The sequence below is a fragment of the Phocoena sinus genome, chromosome 6 (genome assembly GCF_008692025.1).
Source record: "Phocoena sinus isolate mPhoSin1 chromosome 6, mPhoSin1.pri, whole genome shotgun sequence".
Classification (NCBI taxonomy): Eukaryota; Metazoa; Chordata; class Mammalia; order Artiodactyla; family Phocoenidae; genus Phocoena; species Phocoena sinus.
In genome coordinates, this window is record NC_045768.1 from 65,098,099 (window position 1) to 65,116,470 (window position 18,372).

At 40.5% G+C, this 18,372-nt stretch overlaps 1 protein-coding gene across 1 annotated transcript in view; it reads right to left on the minus strand.

The window, feature by feature from the left end:
* Positions 1-18,372, minus strand: part of TTC39B (tetratricopeptide repeat domain 39B) — a 135,767-nt gene that overhangs the window by 35,869 nt on the left and 81,526 nt on the right. The window contains exons 5-8 of the mRNA XM_032636309.1: positions 15,186-15,317; positions 14,132-14,208; positions 8,377-8,444; positions 5,131-5,195 (exon numbers count right to left, since the gene is read on the minus strand). Coding sequence (XP_032492200.1) covers positions 5,131-5,195; positions 8,377-8,444; positions 14,132-14,208; positions 15,186-15,317 — 342 coding nt within the window. The remainder of the gene's footprint in view (positions 1-5,130; positions 5,196-8,376; positions 8,445-14,131; positions 14,209-15,185; positions 15,318-18,372) is intronic.

The window sequence follows — 18,372 nt, forward strand, 5'->3', positions numbered from 1 at the left end:
TGAGGTGCTCCTATGTTGGGTGCATATATAATTGTTATATCTTCTTCTTGGATTGATCCCTTGATCATTATGTAGTGTCCTTCCTTGTCTCTTGTAACATTCTTTATTTTAAAGTCTATTTTATCTGATATGAGCATTGCTACTCCAGCTTTCTTTTGATTTCCATTTGCATGGAATATCTTTTTCCATCCCCTCACTTTCAGTCTGTATGTGTCCCTAGGTCTGAAGTGGGTCTCTTGTAGACAGCATATATATGGGTCTTGTTTTTGTATCCATTCAGCAGGCCTGTGTCTTTTGGTTGGAGCATTTAATCCATTCACGTTGAAGGTAATTATTGATATGTATGTTCCTATGACCATTTCCTTAAGCGTTTTGGGTTTGTTTTTGTAGATCCTTTTCTTCTCTTGTGTTTCCCACTTAGAGAAGTTCCTTTAGCATTTGTTGTAGAGCTGGTTTGGTGGTGCTGAATTCTCTTAGCTTTTGCTTGTCTGTAAAGCTTTTGATTTCTCCAATCAAATCTGAATGAGATCTTTTCCGGGTAGAGTAATCTTGGTTGTAGGTTCTTCCCTTTCATCACTTTAAGTATATCATGCCACTCGCTTCTGGCTTGTAGAGTTTCTGCTGAGAAATCAGCTGTTAACCTTATGGGAGTTCCCTTGTATGTTATTTGTCATTTTTCCCTTGCTGCTTTCAATAATTTTTCTTTGTCTTTAATTTTTGCCAATTTGATTATTATGTGTCTCAGCGTGTTTCTCCTTGGGTTTATCCTGTATGGGACTCTCTGTGCTTCCTGGACTTGGGTGGCTATTTCCTTTTCCACGTTAGGGAAGTTTTCGACTATAATCTCTTCAAATATATTCTCTGGTCCTTTCTCTCTCTCTTCCCCTTCTGGGACTCCTATAAGGCGAATGTTGTTGCATTTAATGTTGTCCCAGAGGTCTCTTAGGCTGTCTTCATTTCTTTTCATTCTTTTTTCTTTATTCTGTTCCGCAGCAATGAATTCCACCATTCTGTCTTCCAGGTCACTTATCTGTTCTTCCGCCTCAGTTATTCTGCTATTGATTCCTTCTAGTGTAGTTCTCATTTCATTTATTGTATTATTCATCTCTGTTTGTTTGTTCTTTAATTCTTCTAGGTCTTTGTTAAACATTTCTTGCATCTTCTCGATCTTTGCCTCCATTCTTTTTCCGAGGTCCTGGACCATCTTCACTATCATTATTCTGAATTCTCTTTCTGGAAGGTTGCCTATCTCCACTTCATTTAGTTGTTTTTCTGGGGTTTTATCTTGTTCCTTCATCTGGTACATAGCCCTCTGCCTTTTCATCTTGTCTATCTTTCTGTGAATGTAGTTTTTGTTCCACAGGCTGCAGGATTGTAGTTCTTGATTCTGCTGTCTGCCCTCTGATGGATGAGGCTATCTAAGAGGCTTGTGCAAGTTTCCTGATGGGAGGGACTGGTGGTGGGTAGAGCTGACTGTTTCTCTCTGGAATGTATCTTTTTTTTTTTTTTTTTTTGCGGTACACGGGCCTCTCACTGTCGTGGCCTCTCCCGTTGCGGAGCACAGGCTCCGGACGCACAGGATCAGCGGCCATGGCTCACAGGCCCAGCCGCTCCGCGGCATGTGGGATCTTCCCGGACCGGGGCACGAACCCGTGTCCTCTGCATCGGCAGGCGGACTCTCAACCACAGCGCCACCAGGGAAGCCCCGGAATGTATCTTTTATAGTCTTTTTTCCAAAACGAAGAGCCAATTTTCCCAAAACTATTTATTAAAGTACTCATATTTTCCCACTGATTTTAAAGAGATTTATGTATATATAGGTTTTTAGTATGCTTTGAATTCCCTGGTATATGTACGTGTGTGTACACAGACGTGCATGCATAATGTGCACGCACACACGCATGCACACACACACACACGAGTTTCTAAGCCCTATGTTCCACTCCACTGATATATATTTCTGTGCCATTACAAGACTATTTTAATTCCTTTGGTTTTTAAGTTTTGATGACTGAAAAAGCAATCAACTCTTTAACATTCTTTTATATCTTCAAAAAAATATTTCAAGAGGAAAAGTAAAAACAATATATCAGGTTCCCAAAATCCACTCCCTTCCAGGATTTTGAATGGAATATAATTTTATGAAATCATTTTGGGTAAAAGCATCTCTTAAAATACTAAATCTTCATTCTGCTTCCAGTAATGGCAGGGTGGCTTATATTAGATTAACTCTCCCACGGATAACAATTATAAACTCTGGACAAAATGCAAAATACATATTTAAAATATATTGGTAGGCACTGGAAATTGAAAAAAAAAGTAATGGGAAACTGGAGAAGGGTTGAAATTTGAAAAAAGAGAACAACTCTTGAAGGGACCTTAAGTTTATATGGCTAGTCACCTGGAAGTACTCCCCAGTACACTTGGTGTGGGGTGCCTAGAACTTACACAGAAAGCCACAGTCTTATTGGCTTCAAAAGGAACACAGAGTTCAAATTTGCCAGAGTACCTATAAGGTAATGGGGGAATTTTCAGATAGGAGAGAACCACATAGGAGGGAAACACCAAAATCAGTGTTAGAACTCCACTCAAATTCTTGGCTGATTCATGAACTATGTGAGCACTGGGGAAACGCCAAAGAAAAGCAGAGACAAGATAGAAGAAGTAGTGGAACCAAGATTTCAGATGCTGCCCACTACCAAAGAGTAAGAGTATGGGCTCTAAGTCTAGTCAAGTCAAATGCTTCCCAGAGCAAGAATCAGCACTATTCTGAGAAAGAAAACAGAACCTAGAGTCTCTACAATGTATCACTATCTAGTGTACAATCAAAAAATTATTGACTTGATAACAGAAAAACATGACATATAGTCAGGAGAAAAAGCAGGCAATAGAAACTGACCCCAAGACAGCCCAGATGTTGAGATAATGTCTAATCTGAAGAAAACAATTTTTTTTAATGAACAGCAGCTCAGTGACCTATTGAACAAAATCAGGTGACTAACATGTAATTGGGGTCTCAGAAGGAGAAAAGTGAGAATGGAGCAGAAAAAAATACTTGAAGAAATAATAGCTACACATTTCTCAAAGCCATACTTGAGCACATCAGTCAATGTGCTAAGAATAAAAAATACAAGTCTTCAAAGCAGTCAGAAGAAATGACAAATTACAGACAAGGGAAAAATAATTAAAATAACAGCTGACTTATGATCAGAAACAATAGAGGTTATAATACAATGGATTGACAGTTTTAAAGGGGCAAAAGAAGAAAAGAAAAAGAAAACCTTGTAACTCGAGAATGCTATACTGAGCAAAAACAGCCTTCAAAAATAAAGATGTGGGCTTCCCTGGTGGCGCAGTGGTTGAGTGTCCACCTGCCGATGCAGGGGACACGGGTTCGTGCCCCGGTCCAGGAAGATCCCACATGCCGCAGAGCAGCTAGGCCCGTGAGCCATGGCTGCTGAGCCTGTGCTCTGCAACGGGAGAGGCCACAACAGTGAGAGGCTCGTGTACCGCAAAAAAATAAATAAATAAAAAATAAAGATGGGGCTTCCCTGGTGGCGCAGTGGTTGAGTCCGCCTGCCAATGCAGGGGACATGGGTTGGTGCCCCGGTCCGGGAAGATCCCACATGCCGCGGAGCGGCTGGGCCCGTGAGCCATGGCTGCTGAGCCTGCGAGTCCGGAGCCTGTGCTCCTCAACGGGAGAGGCCACAACAGTGAGAGGCCTGTGTACCGCAAAAATAAATAAATAAATAAATAATAAAGATGTTTTCAGGTAAATGAAACAGTAAGAATTAATGAAAGTAGACACATACTGTAAGAAATCTTAAAAGAAATGCTTCAGTCTGAAATTAGACAGGAATGAATGAACACCAAAAATGGTAAACATATGGGTTAATAGTGAAGACCATGACATAAAATTGTTTAAAGCAAAAGGTGGGTACCACTCTGTGGGGTGTGTAATATACATACGTGTACTATTGTAAGAATAGTATAAAAGACAACAGGTGGTAAATGAAACTATACTTTTGCAAAGTTCTTATACTTGTGCAATGGTACAGTATTAACTCTAAGTTGACTATGATAAGTTAAGAAGGCTATTATAATCACTAGAGCAAACACTTAAAAAAATTAAAGAGGGCTATAGCTAAGAAAACAATGGAAGGATTCCACTGGAATACATATACATATTTTTTTTTTATTTAAAGCAAAAGAAGGCAGAAAAATAAGGAGGGGGACAAATAAGGCAAAGGAAAAAAGCAAAATGGTACTCACAAGTGCAAACATATTAACTGTCACACTGAGTAAAGAAGCAAGACCAAATTAAGCATATTTACAAAAAATGCAAATTAAATACAAAAACAAAGATAGGTTTAAAGTAAAAGAATATATGCCATGCAAATACTAATTATAAAAAAGCATGAGTAGCTTTATTAATATCAGACAAAACAGATTTCAAGACAAAGAATATTATAAGGAGTTACATAGGAACATTTTATAATGATGAAAGATTAATTCATTAGGAAGATAAAACAATTAAAATATATATAAGCCCAATAATAGAGGTTCTAAATATACAAAGCAAATACTGACAGAACTAAAGGGAGAAATGGATGACTCCAGAATCAAAGCTGAAGATTTTTAACTCTGTGAGTAAAGGATAGGACAACTAGATAAAAATCAGTAAGGATACAGAAGATGTGAATGACACTATGGTCCACTTTAATTGAACATCTGAATCACTGCAGAACTTCACTGGAGCAGTGATGTTCTAGAGTCTGGACCAAAGACATACCTGTACATACCTGTCATTTTAAATTGTTTTTAGGAGAGAGAAACTAAGATTATCTAATCAGAAATTATGTAAGCACTTTTCTTTACAGCTATTTTTCTTTTAAAACTGCATTTAAACTTAAATCGTGTTGTCCTATGGCATTGAATACACCTCAGTAAGCCAAAAGTCAAGTGCACTTTTACCAACACGAAATTTTAAAAAACATAGTCATACTGACTGAGAACTTTGAAGTACAAAATGGTACATAGTACAAGAATCACTTAGAAACCACAAGAACGTGGTCAAAAAGGTACAAACCCTGTTAAAATATTTTTTATAAATCTTAATTTTTAACTTACTTATATATTTGGTAACTTGTTCTAATTTTGAGTCCACCTTTGATGAAGTTGATCATATTTTCATCCTGAAAACAATTAAATAATTAGATCATTTAGCAAAAGATTCTTAAACTGTCCCCATAGCTGTGTAGCTGCGTGATTAGAACAAAACACTATCTTTTGAGGATATGATTTTTAAATTAAACCATTCTTCTTGCTTTACATCTGAAATGCTTTTTTGTCATTTTTCTTCCAAGTTAGAGGACAACAAAAAGGAAACATTTCTTAAATCCTTGCATTACTTGAAGGAAGTAAGGAAGTAATCCTCATCAATTTGGGGCCATAAAGGTTAGTCCAAACGTACTTCAATAAACATCATCAACTACTGAGCAACTTTCTTCTGGGTTCAATGGAATTCAAAATGGCTGACTTTAAGGATATGCTCCAAGGACTTTCCTATCTGTCTTACTCCAAGTAATGGGATTATGGTTCTTCTTTAGGGGGGACTTTAGCAGGCAGTCTATTTAACATTGTGAATTTCATTCATATACATTTCCAGACCGCAGATAACTGATTTGGATTCTAAAGTTGTTGTCACTTATATGAAATACTGTCTAGGGGAAAAGAGATCACTTCTCTTTGCCTGATGGTCATCAGCCATAAAACTGGGTCAGCTGGCCTAAATGAATGACCTTTTTAGGGTGAGTATTCTAGGATTCCAAGAGTCTCCTATTAAAGCATATCAAATAACTGCTTGAGGGCTTCCCTGGTGGGGCAGTGGTTGAGAGTCCACCTGCCAATGCAGGGGTCACGGGTCCGTGCCCCGGTCCGGGAGGATCCCACATGCCGTGGAGCGGCTGGGCCCGTGAGCCATGGCCACTGAGCCTGCGCGTCTGGAGCCTATGCTCCGCAACGGGAGAGACCACAGCAGTGAGAGGCCCACGTACCGCAAAAAAAAAAATAATAAAAATTAAAAAATAATAACTGCTTGGAAGATGTTACTCTAATAGAAGGTGCTAATGGAGATAGTCCCATGCTTTTCTAGTCCGTTAATATCAGAAAGATGCTCTGGTATTGATTTCCTGTGCACTTGAGCATCCTTCCGAAACAAAAGAAGAACTAATTTTAGTTTGTTAATGTCATCAGTTACTTAAATACTTAATCTTTAAATTATTAAAAGAATCAATAAATGTAAAATTCACTATGCAATTTAAATGTTTATTTTCTGATTTTAAGGAATCTTATGGTTACACAAGTTCCAATACTGGCCAGGAAAGAATTTCTTCAATTGGATTCAAATCTGCCTCAAATAAGAAAATTTCATTTCAGGATTCACCAAACATTTGCTGAATGCCTATTTTACAGCAGGCACCCAAACACAAAATCAGACAAAAGCAACACAACTCGCTAAGGGATGAAGACATGCATGGATGGAGACATGTGGGGGATGTCATGACAGCACAAAGGTGGGCGGGGATGTGAAGAGGTCCACAAAAGCCTCCTGGAAGCATCAATGCTTAAAGCACACACATACACACACACAAAAAAAAGATTGGGAAGTAACCAGCTGAAGGAAGGAAGGCAAGGTAGGTGTGAACTTTGCAAGCAAAAAAAAACCCTCAGGGAAGCATTCAAGACCCTGGTGTGCTTGGCTTGGCCATCTGTGTGTATATAACTCAGTACTGCTGCAGAAACCTACTGCAAAAAAGGGAATGACTAAGGAATAAGAAAGTTACCTGTGCTGTACCTGTGCCACTCAAGTATGCAACATACCTGCCAGTAGCAGTTGAGGACATTGGTAAGAGGGGAGTAGGGAACTGGTGGGGAGATACCAGTTTGGTTAGAAAAAGCCTTCCCCATGTGTGATATTCTGATACAGAACCACTGCCATAGTCAATGAGGGCTACTAAATGCTGAAGCAGAGACATGCCCAGGTGAAATTCTCATCTTTGAGAGGGTGCACAATTGCACAATGGAGAGTGAGCTGGAGGGAAGAGAAACTACAGACCGAAGGTCCCTGGGTTGCCATGCAGTCTAGGGAAGAGCTGACAAGCCCCCCACTAGAACAATTATAGTCAGAATAAAGAGGAAGAGACGGAGCTGATAAACCTTGAAAAGGTAAAAGCAGCACGACCACGAGCCTGGCATTATTAAAGATACAGAGGCATGAGGAAGAGGGGAACCATGGATATCTCCCAGATGTTGAACTACAAGCCCCCCAGACATAAAAAACAAAAAAGTTTCAAATCAATGATTTTATTATCAAATTATCATTTGAAAAACACATCAGAAAAAACTGGGGGCCTCCGTGACTAGCCTTATGTTTACTGAGGCAGTAAGACTGTTGTTTTCAACCAGCCGTCATAATAGGTGGGGTTTTAGGAAACAGGGCCCTACACCAGATTGACTTAATTTTACTTAACCAGAATCCAACCTAAGAGGTCACCCTCCAGAAAAAGAGAAAAGCAACTCTCAATTCAATGTAAATCATTGAGATTGAGGAAGATTTTCCATCTTACAGTTGAATTTCTGCCCCCTTACAATCTCCACCCCACTTCTACCCCACTTGTATCCATCACCGCCACCTGTGTGGCCGCCATGTTAAAATCCATATTTTTTAGAAGAACTGGAAGCTACAATGACAGGCAAGGTACTGATGGTAACAATTCCGGGAGGTGAAATTTAAATGCCCCATGAGAAAAGGAGTCATTGTTTTGTTTAGTGACTTTTTTTAACTGCTCTTCCAAAATAAGAAATAAAAGAAAGGGGAATGAAAATACAAAGAGCGGGGAGATTAAATCTGAGGTATACATGGGAAGTTTGGCTCTCGACGCATGCATAACGAAGCTTTGCTGAAGCATCTGATGCAAGAAGGGAACAGCCAAGGATGCTGAAGCCTCCTCCAGCCGGTCACTCCTGTGTGCAGCCCTCCACCATTAGCAAGCACGAAGAGGGATAACCTCCCAGTTCTCATACAGAGCAGCGTCCTGAAATTAGGTGAGGTAGTTGCAAGACAGCTTCTTCAAAAGGCAGTGGTTGCCAATAAAGCGAAGTTCAAAACGGAATTTTAAGTGCATTTGAGTAGGAAAAAAAAAAAAAAAACCAGGGTCTTCTTTCAGCCAAAGTTTATCAGTAATAACAAATATCTTTCACTACGACTCTAAGTCAAAAGAACTGAAGCACTGACATAGAATGAGCCACATTTCTTCTATGTCGTACTTGGCAGGCTTCCCGGGCGACGCTGATTCTAAGCCAAATGTTCATTACCTGCACAAACGTGAGGGCTGCTTTCTGTAGGAGGCACTCGGCATAACAGATTTCGGCATGCATTTCCTCTATTAAAGACAAATAAAAATATATTAAGGAAAATCCCATATCCACAGTAATTGCTCTGAGATGTTCAGAAAAGACGGGTAGATAAATGAGCCCAAGGGAGACAATAAAAACCTAGGTTGCTTTGGTGCTTCCATAAAAGTGGAATGCTGACCTCAGTTCTCAGGCCCTCAGCAAGAATTTTCCAGAATGCATGAAATGCTTTGGGGAAGTTATCTTTGGCTCCATTCACATATAACTGCCAAGAGTCAGGCCCCTGGTGTCAAAGACCCAAGCTCAGCTCACCAAAATGTAAAAACCAAAATGTAAAAGCACTTCTTGGAAAAAAGGAAACCACTTATCTTTTAACTTAACGGAAACAGGCAAGTTTAACACAGTTATAGATTGGAAATCTAACTTAAATATACTAATTCTACCTTCTAAAACATGAAGGCATGATAGTCATGACAATGGTTAGGCATGCTATTAACTTGAAGAGAAAGCAGTAATTCCCTAGGGTTCTAGGAAAAAGAACTGGCCTGCATGCCCAACTCATGACTCCTCATTCAGGGAAGACTTGATGTAAAAAAGTTCACACTAGCACAGTTTGGGGCTATTTGGATCACTGAGATATCTAGTGCAGGAACAAGGCACTCACAAAAGGGCTACATAAAACTACGTATGTATCCCTGGGACACGTGGAGTGCCCCCAAAACACGTGGCCTATCCATGATACCTGCAGAGATTGGGGAGGGAGAAATCTTTGCATTTTCTTTTTTTTTTTTTTGCATAAACAGAATCAGCAGATTCCCGTTTTATCCATGGGATGCAAACTGGTGTGTTATTTAAGTAAATGAGCTTTGGGGTATTTCACGGCCTAGGTGGCAGGGAGGGCCCTGCCACGTACTAGTTGTAGAACCTCGAGCAAGCTACCTTCCCTCTCTCTGCTGGTTTCCTTGTTCCTAAAGTCCAGCTAATGACATCTCTACTTCAGAGCAGAAGAATTCAACCAGGTGCTGCCTGTGAAGCTCACTGGGCAGAGTAAGCCCTCAATATGCATCAGCTACTTTCACTAAGATTACTGCCCTCGGTCCATGTCATGCTTTTTGCCAAAATTTCAGAAAGTAGAACATCTTTATGTGATGTAAGTAACTGAAAAACGGGGTATCTCTGTGTTAATGGGAACATTGTTGAATCTAACTGGATAAGAACTAGTGCTTTATTGCTTTCACTTACACACACAGGACCCCTCCTGACCACACACACTCACATACACACACACTGTCACACACACACACACACACACACACACACACACACACACTACTAGTTCTCACAAACAGGTTCACCTTTCTGCCACGCTCATATTCCAAAGGCTGATTTACAAAGAAGCAACAATGCAACTAAGATCTTACAACAGCACGCATAAGATGGGGCCAGACGCACAACAGGCCAAAGTGGAGGAGCTGTGGCCCCCGCGCAGTCTGGCAGCATCAGCAGCCACAGTCTCCGTCCTTCGGAACACCTCACCTCCAAGTGTGCCCCTGAATTCTCTCCGTGTGTTCAGTGGGAGAAAAACTGGTAACTTTTATTTTTACAGACTCACTTGAATATCCTCCTTCCAGGGAAACTTGTAACAAAGTGGGAATTGTTAGTAATTATTCACTTTGAAAGCCTGCTCGGTAACCCAGATGGCTGGCTTGGGGCGTGTGCCAAGAAGGTAGGGAAGCGGCTGCTGGGAGAGAAGCAACATGAGCAAAGGCAAGGAGCACGGAGCCCTGCGTGGCAAGTCCAGCGGTGCACCTTTGGCTGAAGCGTGAGGTGTGTACAGGGACGAGTGGGCAATGGGCCTGGAAGTGTAAGTCGGGGCTGAATTATGGACGACCTTGAATATCAGAGTCTGGGCTTCATTTGGTAGACAATGGTGAGTCCTTGCAGACATCTGAGCAGAAGGGCAGATGGATCAGAGTTAAGCTAAAGATGGACAAGGCAAAGAGCAGCACAAACGACGTAACAAGAAGCCAGAGATAAAAGGGAAGAAAGTTTGAACTCTGTATTCTGCGCGTAAGGAATCTTCATATGAAATTCCTTGCACATCCTAAGCACTGTATATAAACATCGGTTTTTAAAGCAATTTGAAAGCCATTTAGGGCAATATGCCAGCCATGAGGAAGGAAGAATGGGTGTGTCCCATGTTAAACCCACAAAAAGTTTAATTAAATATCCTCACTCCTGCAGAAAACCAGCCATTCAAGGATGGAAATGGAAATTACCAAGAGGAAAAACAAAGTGCACCCTAAATCCACAATGTTTTGACATGCTCCCTTGAACACAAAGTCTGTTTGGGTTGCAGCAACAGCCAGACTCATTAGGAATAAATGCAATTTAATTTATAAAAGTCTTATTTCTTCACTCTGATTGATTTATATTGGGCAGCCCTTAGCTCTCAAAATTAGACATTTGGCATTTACAAATAGGTACCTACCAGAACATCTTTTAATTATAAATTCCTCAGTTCACTGAAGGAAATATCTTCATTAGGCACTGAAGTGTCAGCTAAGCATGCCTTCAGACATAAAAGTCTAAGTAAACCTTATTTCAGAATAGGTTCAAGTCACAGCCTGATTTATTTTCATAATTTTTTAATTAAGACCTTATTTTTTAAGAGCAGTTTTAGGTTCACAGAAAAATTGAGGGGAAGGTACAGAGATTTCCCATATATCCCTTTCCCCCCAAACACGCATAACCTCTCCCATTATCAACATGCCCTCCAAAGTGGTACATTTGTTACAAGTGACAAACCTCCACTGACACATCATAATTACCCAAAGTCCGCAGTTTACATTAGCGTTCACTCTTGGTGTTGCACATTCTATGGGTTTGGACAAACGTATAATGACATGTATCTACCATTATGGTATCAGTATTTTTCACTGCCCTAAAAATTCTCTGTGTTCCACCTATTCATCCCCTGGCAACCATTGACCTTTTTACTGTCTCCATAGTTTTGCCTTTTCCAGAATCTTATGTGCTTGGAATCATACAGTAGGTTCCCTTTTCAGATTGGTGTCTTTCAATTAGGAATATGCATTTAAGGCTCCTACACGTCTTTTCATGGCTTGACAGCTCATTTCTTTTTAGCACTGAATAATATTCCACTGTCTGGATGTACCACACTTTATTATTTATCCATTTACCTATTGAAGGACAAGTTCTGAATAAAGCTGCCATAAACATTCATTTGCAGATTTTGGGGTTAACACAAGTTTTCAGCTCCTAGTTTTGTAAGAAACTGCCATACTATCTTCCAAAGTGGCTGTACCATTTGCATTCCCACCAGCCATGAATGAGAGTTCCTGTTCCTCCACATCCTCACCAACATTTGGTGTTGTCAGTGTTCCAGATTTTGGACACTCTCATAGGTGTGTAGTGGTATCTCATTGCTGTTTATTTTTCAATACTTCTAAATATGCCACGCCCAAAGACACAATAAAAAGATAAGAACAGTACCATCTATTTTCAAGATGTCTGACACAGAAATAATTCAACATTTCCTTCATCCATATGTGACACATTTCGTGCCCTTTTCTACCCAACTACAGGAGAAGGTGTGGGGTTATGTGGCTTAGGGAAAGGCAGATCGGGTTTAGACTCTGCTCTGCTAAGCAAGTAATCTTGGACCATTTGTCTAATCTCTCTGAACATCACTTTCTAGTCTATAAAAAGGAGGTTACACAGGTTAGATTGGACAATGCTAAGGAAAGCATCAAGGACAGTGTCTCACACATAGTGCCTTTAAAAAATAGGGCATTGGGCTTCTCTGGTGGCGCAGTGGTTGAGAGTCCGCCTGCCGATGCAGGGGACACGGGTTCGTGCCCCGGTCCGGGAAGATCCCACATGCCACAGAGCGGCTGGGCCCGTGAGCCATGGCTGCTGAGCCGGCACGTCCGGAGCCTGTGCTCCACAACCGGAGAGGCCACCACAGTGAGAGGCCCGTGTACCGCAAAAAAAAAAAAAAAAAAAAAGGGCATTATCATTATTATGTTTTAAGTTATTATTATTATTCATATTTATACCAATAATACCATGCCATTCTTTTGTAAACTAAGGTTAAAAAAGAATCTCAAATGCCAGGCTTTATATTGCAAAGAAAAAGGGAGGCAGGGGGAAATGGGCCACTGGAGAGAAGCCATATAGAGGAAAACAGAAGAATATAAATGAGTCAAATTTCTTTGGGGCCCATTTAATTTCCCACTGACCTACTTTAGTGGACTTTAGGTCTCCTGGGGCCAATTTACATAAATGGCCCTAAGATGAAAAATATGAAAACACAGTCTATCTGAAATCAAGGGGATAAATAAACTCTTAAGGGTCCTTGGAGGTCAGTTTCTGGAGAAAAAGATGATTGGCTTCAGCTGCCTGGAGGAACCAGTGAAATCTACTCTGCTGTATGACAGCTGCAGGGCCAGCATCATACCTTTTGGAACAAGTCTTGTAATCCTCTGTTATCAACACTCTAGTGAGCCCAAGTTCTCCAATGTCCATAACAAGTTGATAATACTCTTCTAACAAAGCAAACAAAACTTCATAATGAAACACACTCAAAACTGTGTCTGGCACACACTTGACCACCAGGAATGACAGACAGATGTACCCAGAATTGCTCCTGCCTTAATCGGCTACAGCTACTTTAACGATTTTGTGTTACCTCTTCCACAGAACAAATTTGACAATGACAACACAGGCACAAATGCTCCTTGGACGGCAGAAGCTTTAGTCTACAATGGCCTCATTTGAAAGATGTTATTTTCTCTTCTACAGGTGTACTGGGATGCTCCTTTCTTATAAACCATCCTGACTAGAGAATAACACTAATAAAACAGGGCTGATCATAGAACTTCTGCCCTAATCTCTGTGGAATATCAAGCAATTGACAGCAAAAGGAGTCATTTCCTCCCAGCCATCTGATCAAATGCTGCAGACATTCCTGGATTCTTGAATATTCCTAAATGTCCACAAACCAAACATCTTCCATACTGTGAAACATCATCATTATTTTAAAGGTATCAAAATTACTTTGACCTTGAGGAAAAAATTAATAGCTTGCGGAAAAATAGAAACTTTTGTACATGGGTGGTAAGAATATAAACTGACCTAATTTTTTGGAGAAAAAACTGTCAATATCTATAAATGTTTTCTATTTTCAAATAGTCCCAGTAATTCCACTTCTAGCAATCTATCCTATGAAATACTTACAAAAATGCATGAAGGCATTATTTGTAATAGCGAAAAAACCAATGTAACTGTCCTTCAATAGAGACAAAGTAAGTAACTGGTGGCACCTGTCCTAAGGAATACTAAATAGCTATTAAATAGAATGAAGTACAATTTATACGTCTTGACATGGAAAAAGTCAACCGCCAAAAATTACATTGTAGCCTAACATGTATCACATGATTCTACATTAGCAAAAAATGAAAAACTACAAAAATCCTATGTGTACCTTCTGTATATATTTGTACATGTACACAGAAAAGTCTGCAAGGCTTGAAAACCAACTATTAACTGTGGTTACTTCTAGAGGGTGAGTATTATGGGGAAGAGAAAAAGACATTCCATTTATATTATACACTTAAGTGTTGAATTTTATGAGCATGACCATATTTTAGTTTTTCAAAGAAAGGAAAAAAACCTTTTAAAGGCCTCTTACCTTCAGTGAGCTGTTCCAATGATCCTCTAGAAAGAAGACTTGAGAAAGATTCTACGACTGTGCATTTTTTCCTGTATCTGCAGAGAATAAGTAGAAGGGGAGATGGGAAGTGGAGAGAAAAAAATAACAATAATCAAGCTCATTTTCATTTGACATTCATTTCAGTCACAATCACACCAAAGAGTCACCAAAACAGAACTCTAAACCCTAAAATCTCTGGGGCAGAGACCACCCTTTTGAACCCTGCACACCCAGCTCCCAGCACTGGCATCCTGTGGGCATTTAACCCAAGCTTACTGAACAAGTGCATGGACAAACATACACATAACAGTCAATACTAACCCTGTCATGCACCTTCCCTGATCTCTATGGCTAAAATCAGTATTTCTGTTGTTAAGGGTCACCTCACCACGGGTTAAGAATGGAGTTAGAGTGCAGTGTTTGGAAACTCTCTTCCCTTGAGGGGCTGGAAACATAATTACAAGAGGACATAATTTCAGCAATGTTAAAATTCACCAATGCTAGTTAACAGCTTTTGCTAGGAGCTTCCTATACACACAAAGATTAAAATAAAACTGAAATTCCATGTCATTTACACCAAGCAAAAGTGTTTAAATATGTCTATTTAGACAAATAAAAGACTCCCTTCTGACTTCGCAGCATTTCCCACATAAAAGAAGAATGCTCCTTGCTTGGCCTGGCTTGGCATGTGGTACCTAAAGGCTCCACCAGGGGGACCCCGAGAGATGCTTGCTGCTAATCCCACTGAAATCCTCAGCCCTTCTCGGTAGTTCAAGTACCAACGAGAAAAGTGGAAGATACAGATGCCACGTGTTCCGCCATCCCAGCATCCTACTATAATTCTTTAGTGGAAATATTTTTATCTCCCGTACATAAAACTACATGAGACCAGGAACCTGTGATGCTCAAGTCCTTTTCTATAACCGTGGCCAGCTTCCAACAGAGCTCTCTGTCAGACTAAGTGCATCCATTTTGTCACACAGACAGAAAGGCTTGTAGGCGTGTCTCAAGTATTTAATTACTCAGCTCATACTTTTGGCAAGTTTGTAAGGCGTCCTTCATGGCAGAAATGCCATTTTGGATGTCCTGTTGCTCGAAGGTCATGACGGCCTGCAGCACCACAATGGTACTGTAGCCCAAGGCATGGTACATGCTGTCCTTAGCCCTGGGGAGAACACGGAAATTACTACATTTCAATTCAACTGAAAAGCATTCAGGTCGCATCTGAAACTAATCACAAGAAATTCTAGTAAACCCATGACGTGACTTTCACAGTAACGACTTTTACTCCTTCACCATGATCACTGAAATAATATGGACTATGAAAGACATGCCCCAAAGAACTCAAACTCTGAGGACTTCCCAATTCAAGCCCACGCAGGCAGCACAAAACTTTCCAGGTTGAAGCCGAGTGCGGCATATGCTGTTCCCTGTTTGAGCACAAGGGGGCAGCCTGCTGACTCATTTCCTAGAAAATGTTTCAAAGCAAACCCAATTTTCCCCAGTTGTACAAGAAGCAGTGTACCGCCTTTTGCTCTGAAATAAGTGCTAAAATAAAGGCCACTGGAAACATAGTTTGTGACAGAGAAATTCTGATATGTTTTCTGAAAGGTAAGTCTTGTTTAAAATCATCCCCTCCCTTCTCCCAGCCAGAGGCCACGAGGAAGCAAGATTTTTGCAATAAGTTAAGTCAGCCACAAAGGGCCCAGACAAAAATTCATGGTAGATCTCTTACCAAATCTGATCCCATTATCTGGGAATCCTGATTAAAGTTCTGGATAATTAAAATTATCAAGTTATCCGTTCGATTTTTAAGGACATTCAGTCTGAATGGATGGCACATCCCAAACTCTCAGGCTATGAAAACCTCACCATCTCTTTCCTCAAAACTTCTTAAGCTATGTTAATTAGTTATTTATAAGATCTACAATATTAATGCATGGTTTTATTTTTAATTCAAATACATTTTTAAAATACTTTTTTTTTTTTTTTTTTTTTTTGCTGCTCTACAAAACAAATCAAGCCACAGTATACTTTCCCCCCAAGAAACAGTCTAAACATCCTTTGGTAATTTGCAGTTAGTCCCAAACAGTGAGGGCACTGGCTATTCAAAAAAAGAAAAAAGAAAGAAAAAAAAGGAATAAGAGGAGCCCAAAGTGAATCAGCAATTGTGGTTTTAAACCTCACATTAAAAAAAAATTTTTTTTATTGAAATGTAGTTGATTTACAATATTATATAAACCCCACATTTTAAACCAAAAGCTTCTCCAAGGGGAAAAAGAAGTATTCAAGTGGGAAAAACGTATGTTTAACAGTGAAACATGCATAAAGATCAGAGAATATAAAACTTGACTAAGTGTAAGACTGTCATTTATTTTCATTCCATATTATGACCAGCTGGGTGTCAGTGAAGAAGAAAAAATGGAGACTTTTGGAATAAAAAACAAAGGAGACAGGCAGGCAGATTGAGAGAGGAGAGACAAGGAGAGAACAACAGGCAGAGAGAGAAAGAGAGGGAGGGAGAGAGGAAGACAGAGGGATATAGAGACAGAAGATGAAGAGACAGACAGACAGACAGACAGGTCTGAAGGACTAAGAAGGACAGAAGGAAAAAGGCAGATACAGGCAAGGTAGAGCAGCGGTCCCCCACCTTTTTGGCACCAGGGACCAGCTTCATGGAAGACAATTTTTCCATGAACAAAAGGGGTTGGGGTGGAGGGGTTTCTGGATGATTCAAGCACATGGATTTATTATGCTCTCTGTGCAGTCAAGCCTCTCTGCTAATGACAATCTGTATTTGCAGCCGCTCCTCATCACCCCTGAGCTCTACCTCAGATCACGAGGCATTAGATTCTCATAAGGAGCACGCAACCTAGATCCCTCACATGCGCAGTTCACAGTAGGGTTCGCGCTCCTATGAGACTCTAATGCCACCACTGACCTGACAGGAAGCAGAGCTCAGGCGGTGATGCGAGCAATGGGGAGCGGCTGTAAATGCAGATGAAGCTTCACTTTCTCACCCACCACTCGCCTCCTGCTGTGCGGCCCAGTTCCTAACAAGACACGGACCAGTACCTGTCTGTGGCCCGGGAGTTGGGAACCCCTGAGGTAGAGGATGTGAGACAAGCATTGGGTGGAGACAGCCCTGGGCAATTTCCGTAGGCCGGGGACTTCACCATCTATTTTATCATCTGTTCTTAACCTCTGAAATGCTAACTGATCGCAGTTCTGAGAATTACCACAGCCTCAGTAGGCACATTAATTTCTAAGATTCAAAGGAAATGACCAGAGTCACATCACCCTGCTCACCCTAGAGACTCCTCAAAGGAATGAGAGTCCCACTCTGTGCCCACATAACTGTCTTGAAATTATTATCTGAGGTCTAAGCTTCATCCAAGTAAGACACTGTGTTTGGAGGCACAAGGTGAGATTATTCCTGCCGAGCTCTAGTCACCCTGTACAGGTGGACACTGGAGTCAAAGTGAGGCCTAGGAAGAAGACTAAGCATAGGTTTTGCTGCCACATCACCAGAAGTAACAGGTACTATTAATTGAAATGGAACTGCCTAAGTGATTTGTCACATAAATAGGGAGTCCCAGTAAGAGTTTTATTACCTTAAATTGCTTTTTAGCATCTGAGATTACCATATTTTAGTTCTTCCCACACCCATTTCTTTTTTTTTTTTAATTTATTTATCTTATTTATTTATTTTTGGCTGCATTGGGTCTTCGTTGCTGGGCACAGGCTTTTCTCTAGTTGTGGTTAAGCAGGGGCTACTCCTTGTTGTGGTGTGCATGCCTCTCATTGTAATGGCTTCTCTTGTTGCAGAGCACAGGCTCTAGGCGCACGGACTCAGTAGTTGTGGCTCCTGGGCTCTAGAGCGCAGGCTCAGTAGTTGTGGCTCACAGGCTTATTTGCTCCGCGGCATGTGGGATCTTCCCAGACAAGGGATCAAACCCGTGTCCCCTACACTGGCAGGTGGATTCTTAACCACTGCACCACCAGGGACGTCCACCCATGCCCATTTCAAAAGAAACTTTTCTCAATGATATTTAAGTTTCAGAGGAATATCCATAAAAATATTTCACTGAAGAAAGCCAAATGAAGCTCTGTGAAACTAATAAGATGACACTATTTAAACAAGTATAGAAATTAAGATAGGAGAAAGAATCAGAAATGCTCTACTAATTAAAGTTGAAAAGACAGATTTCTTAACTGGA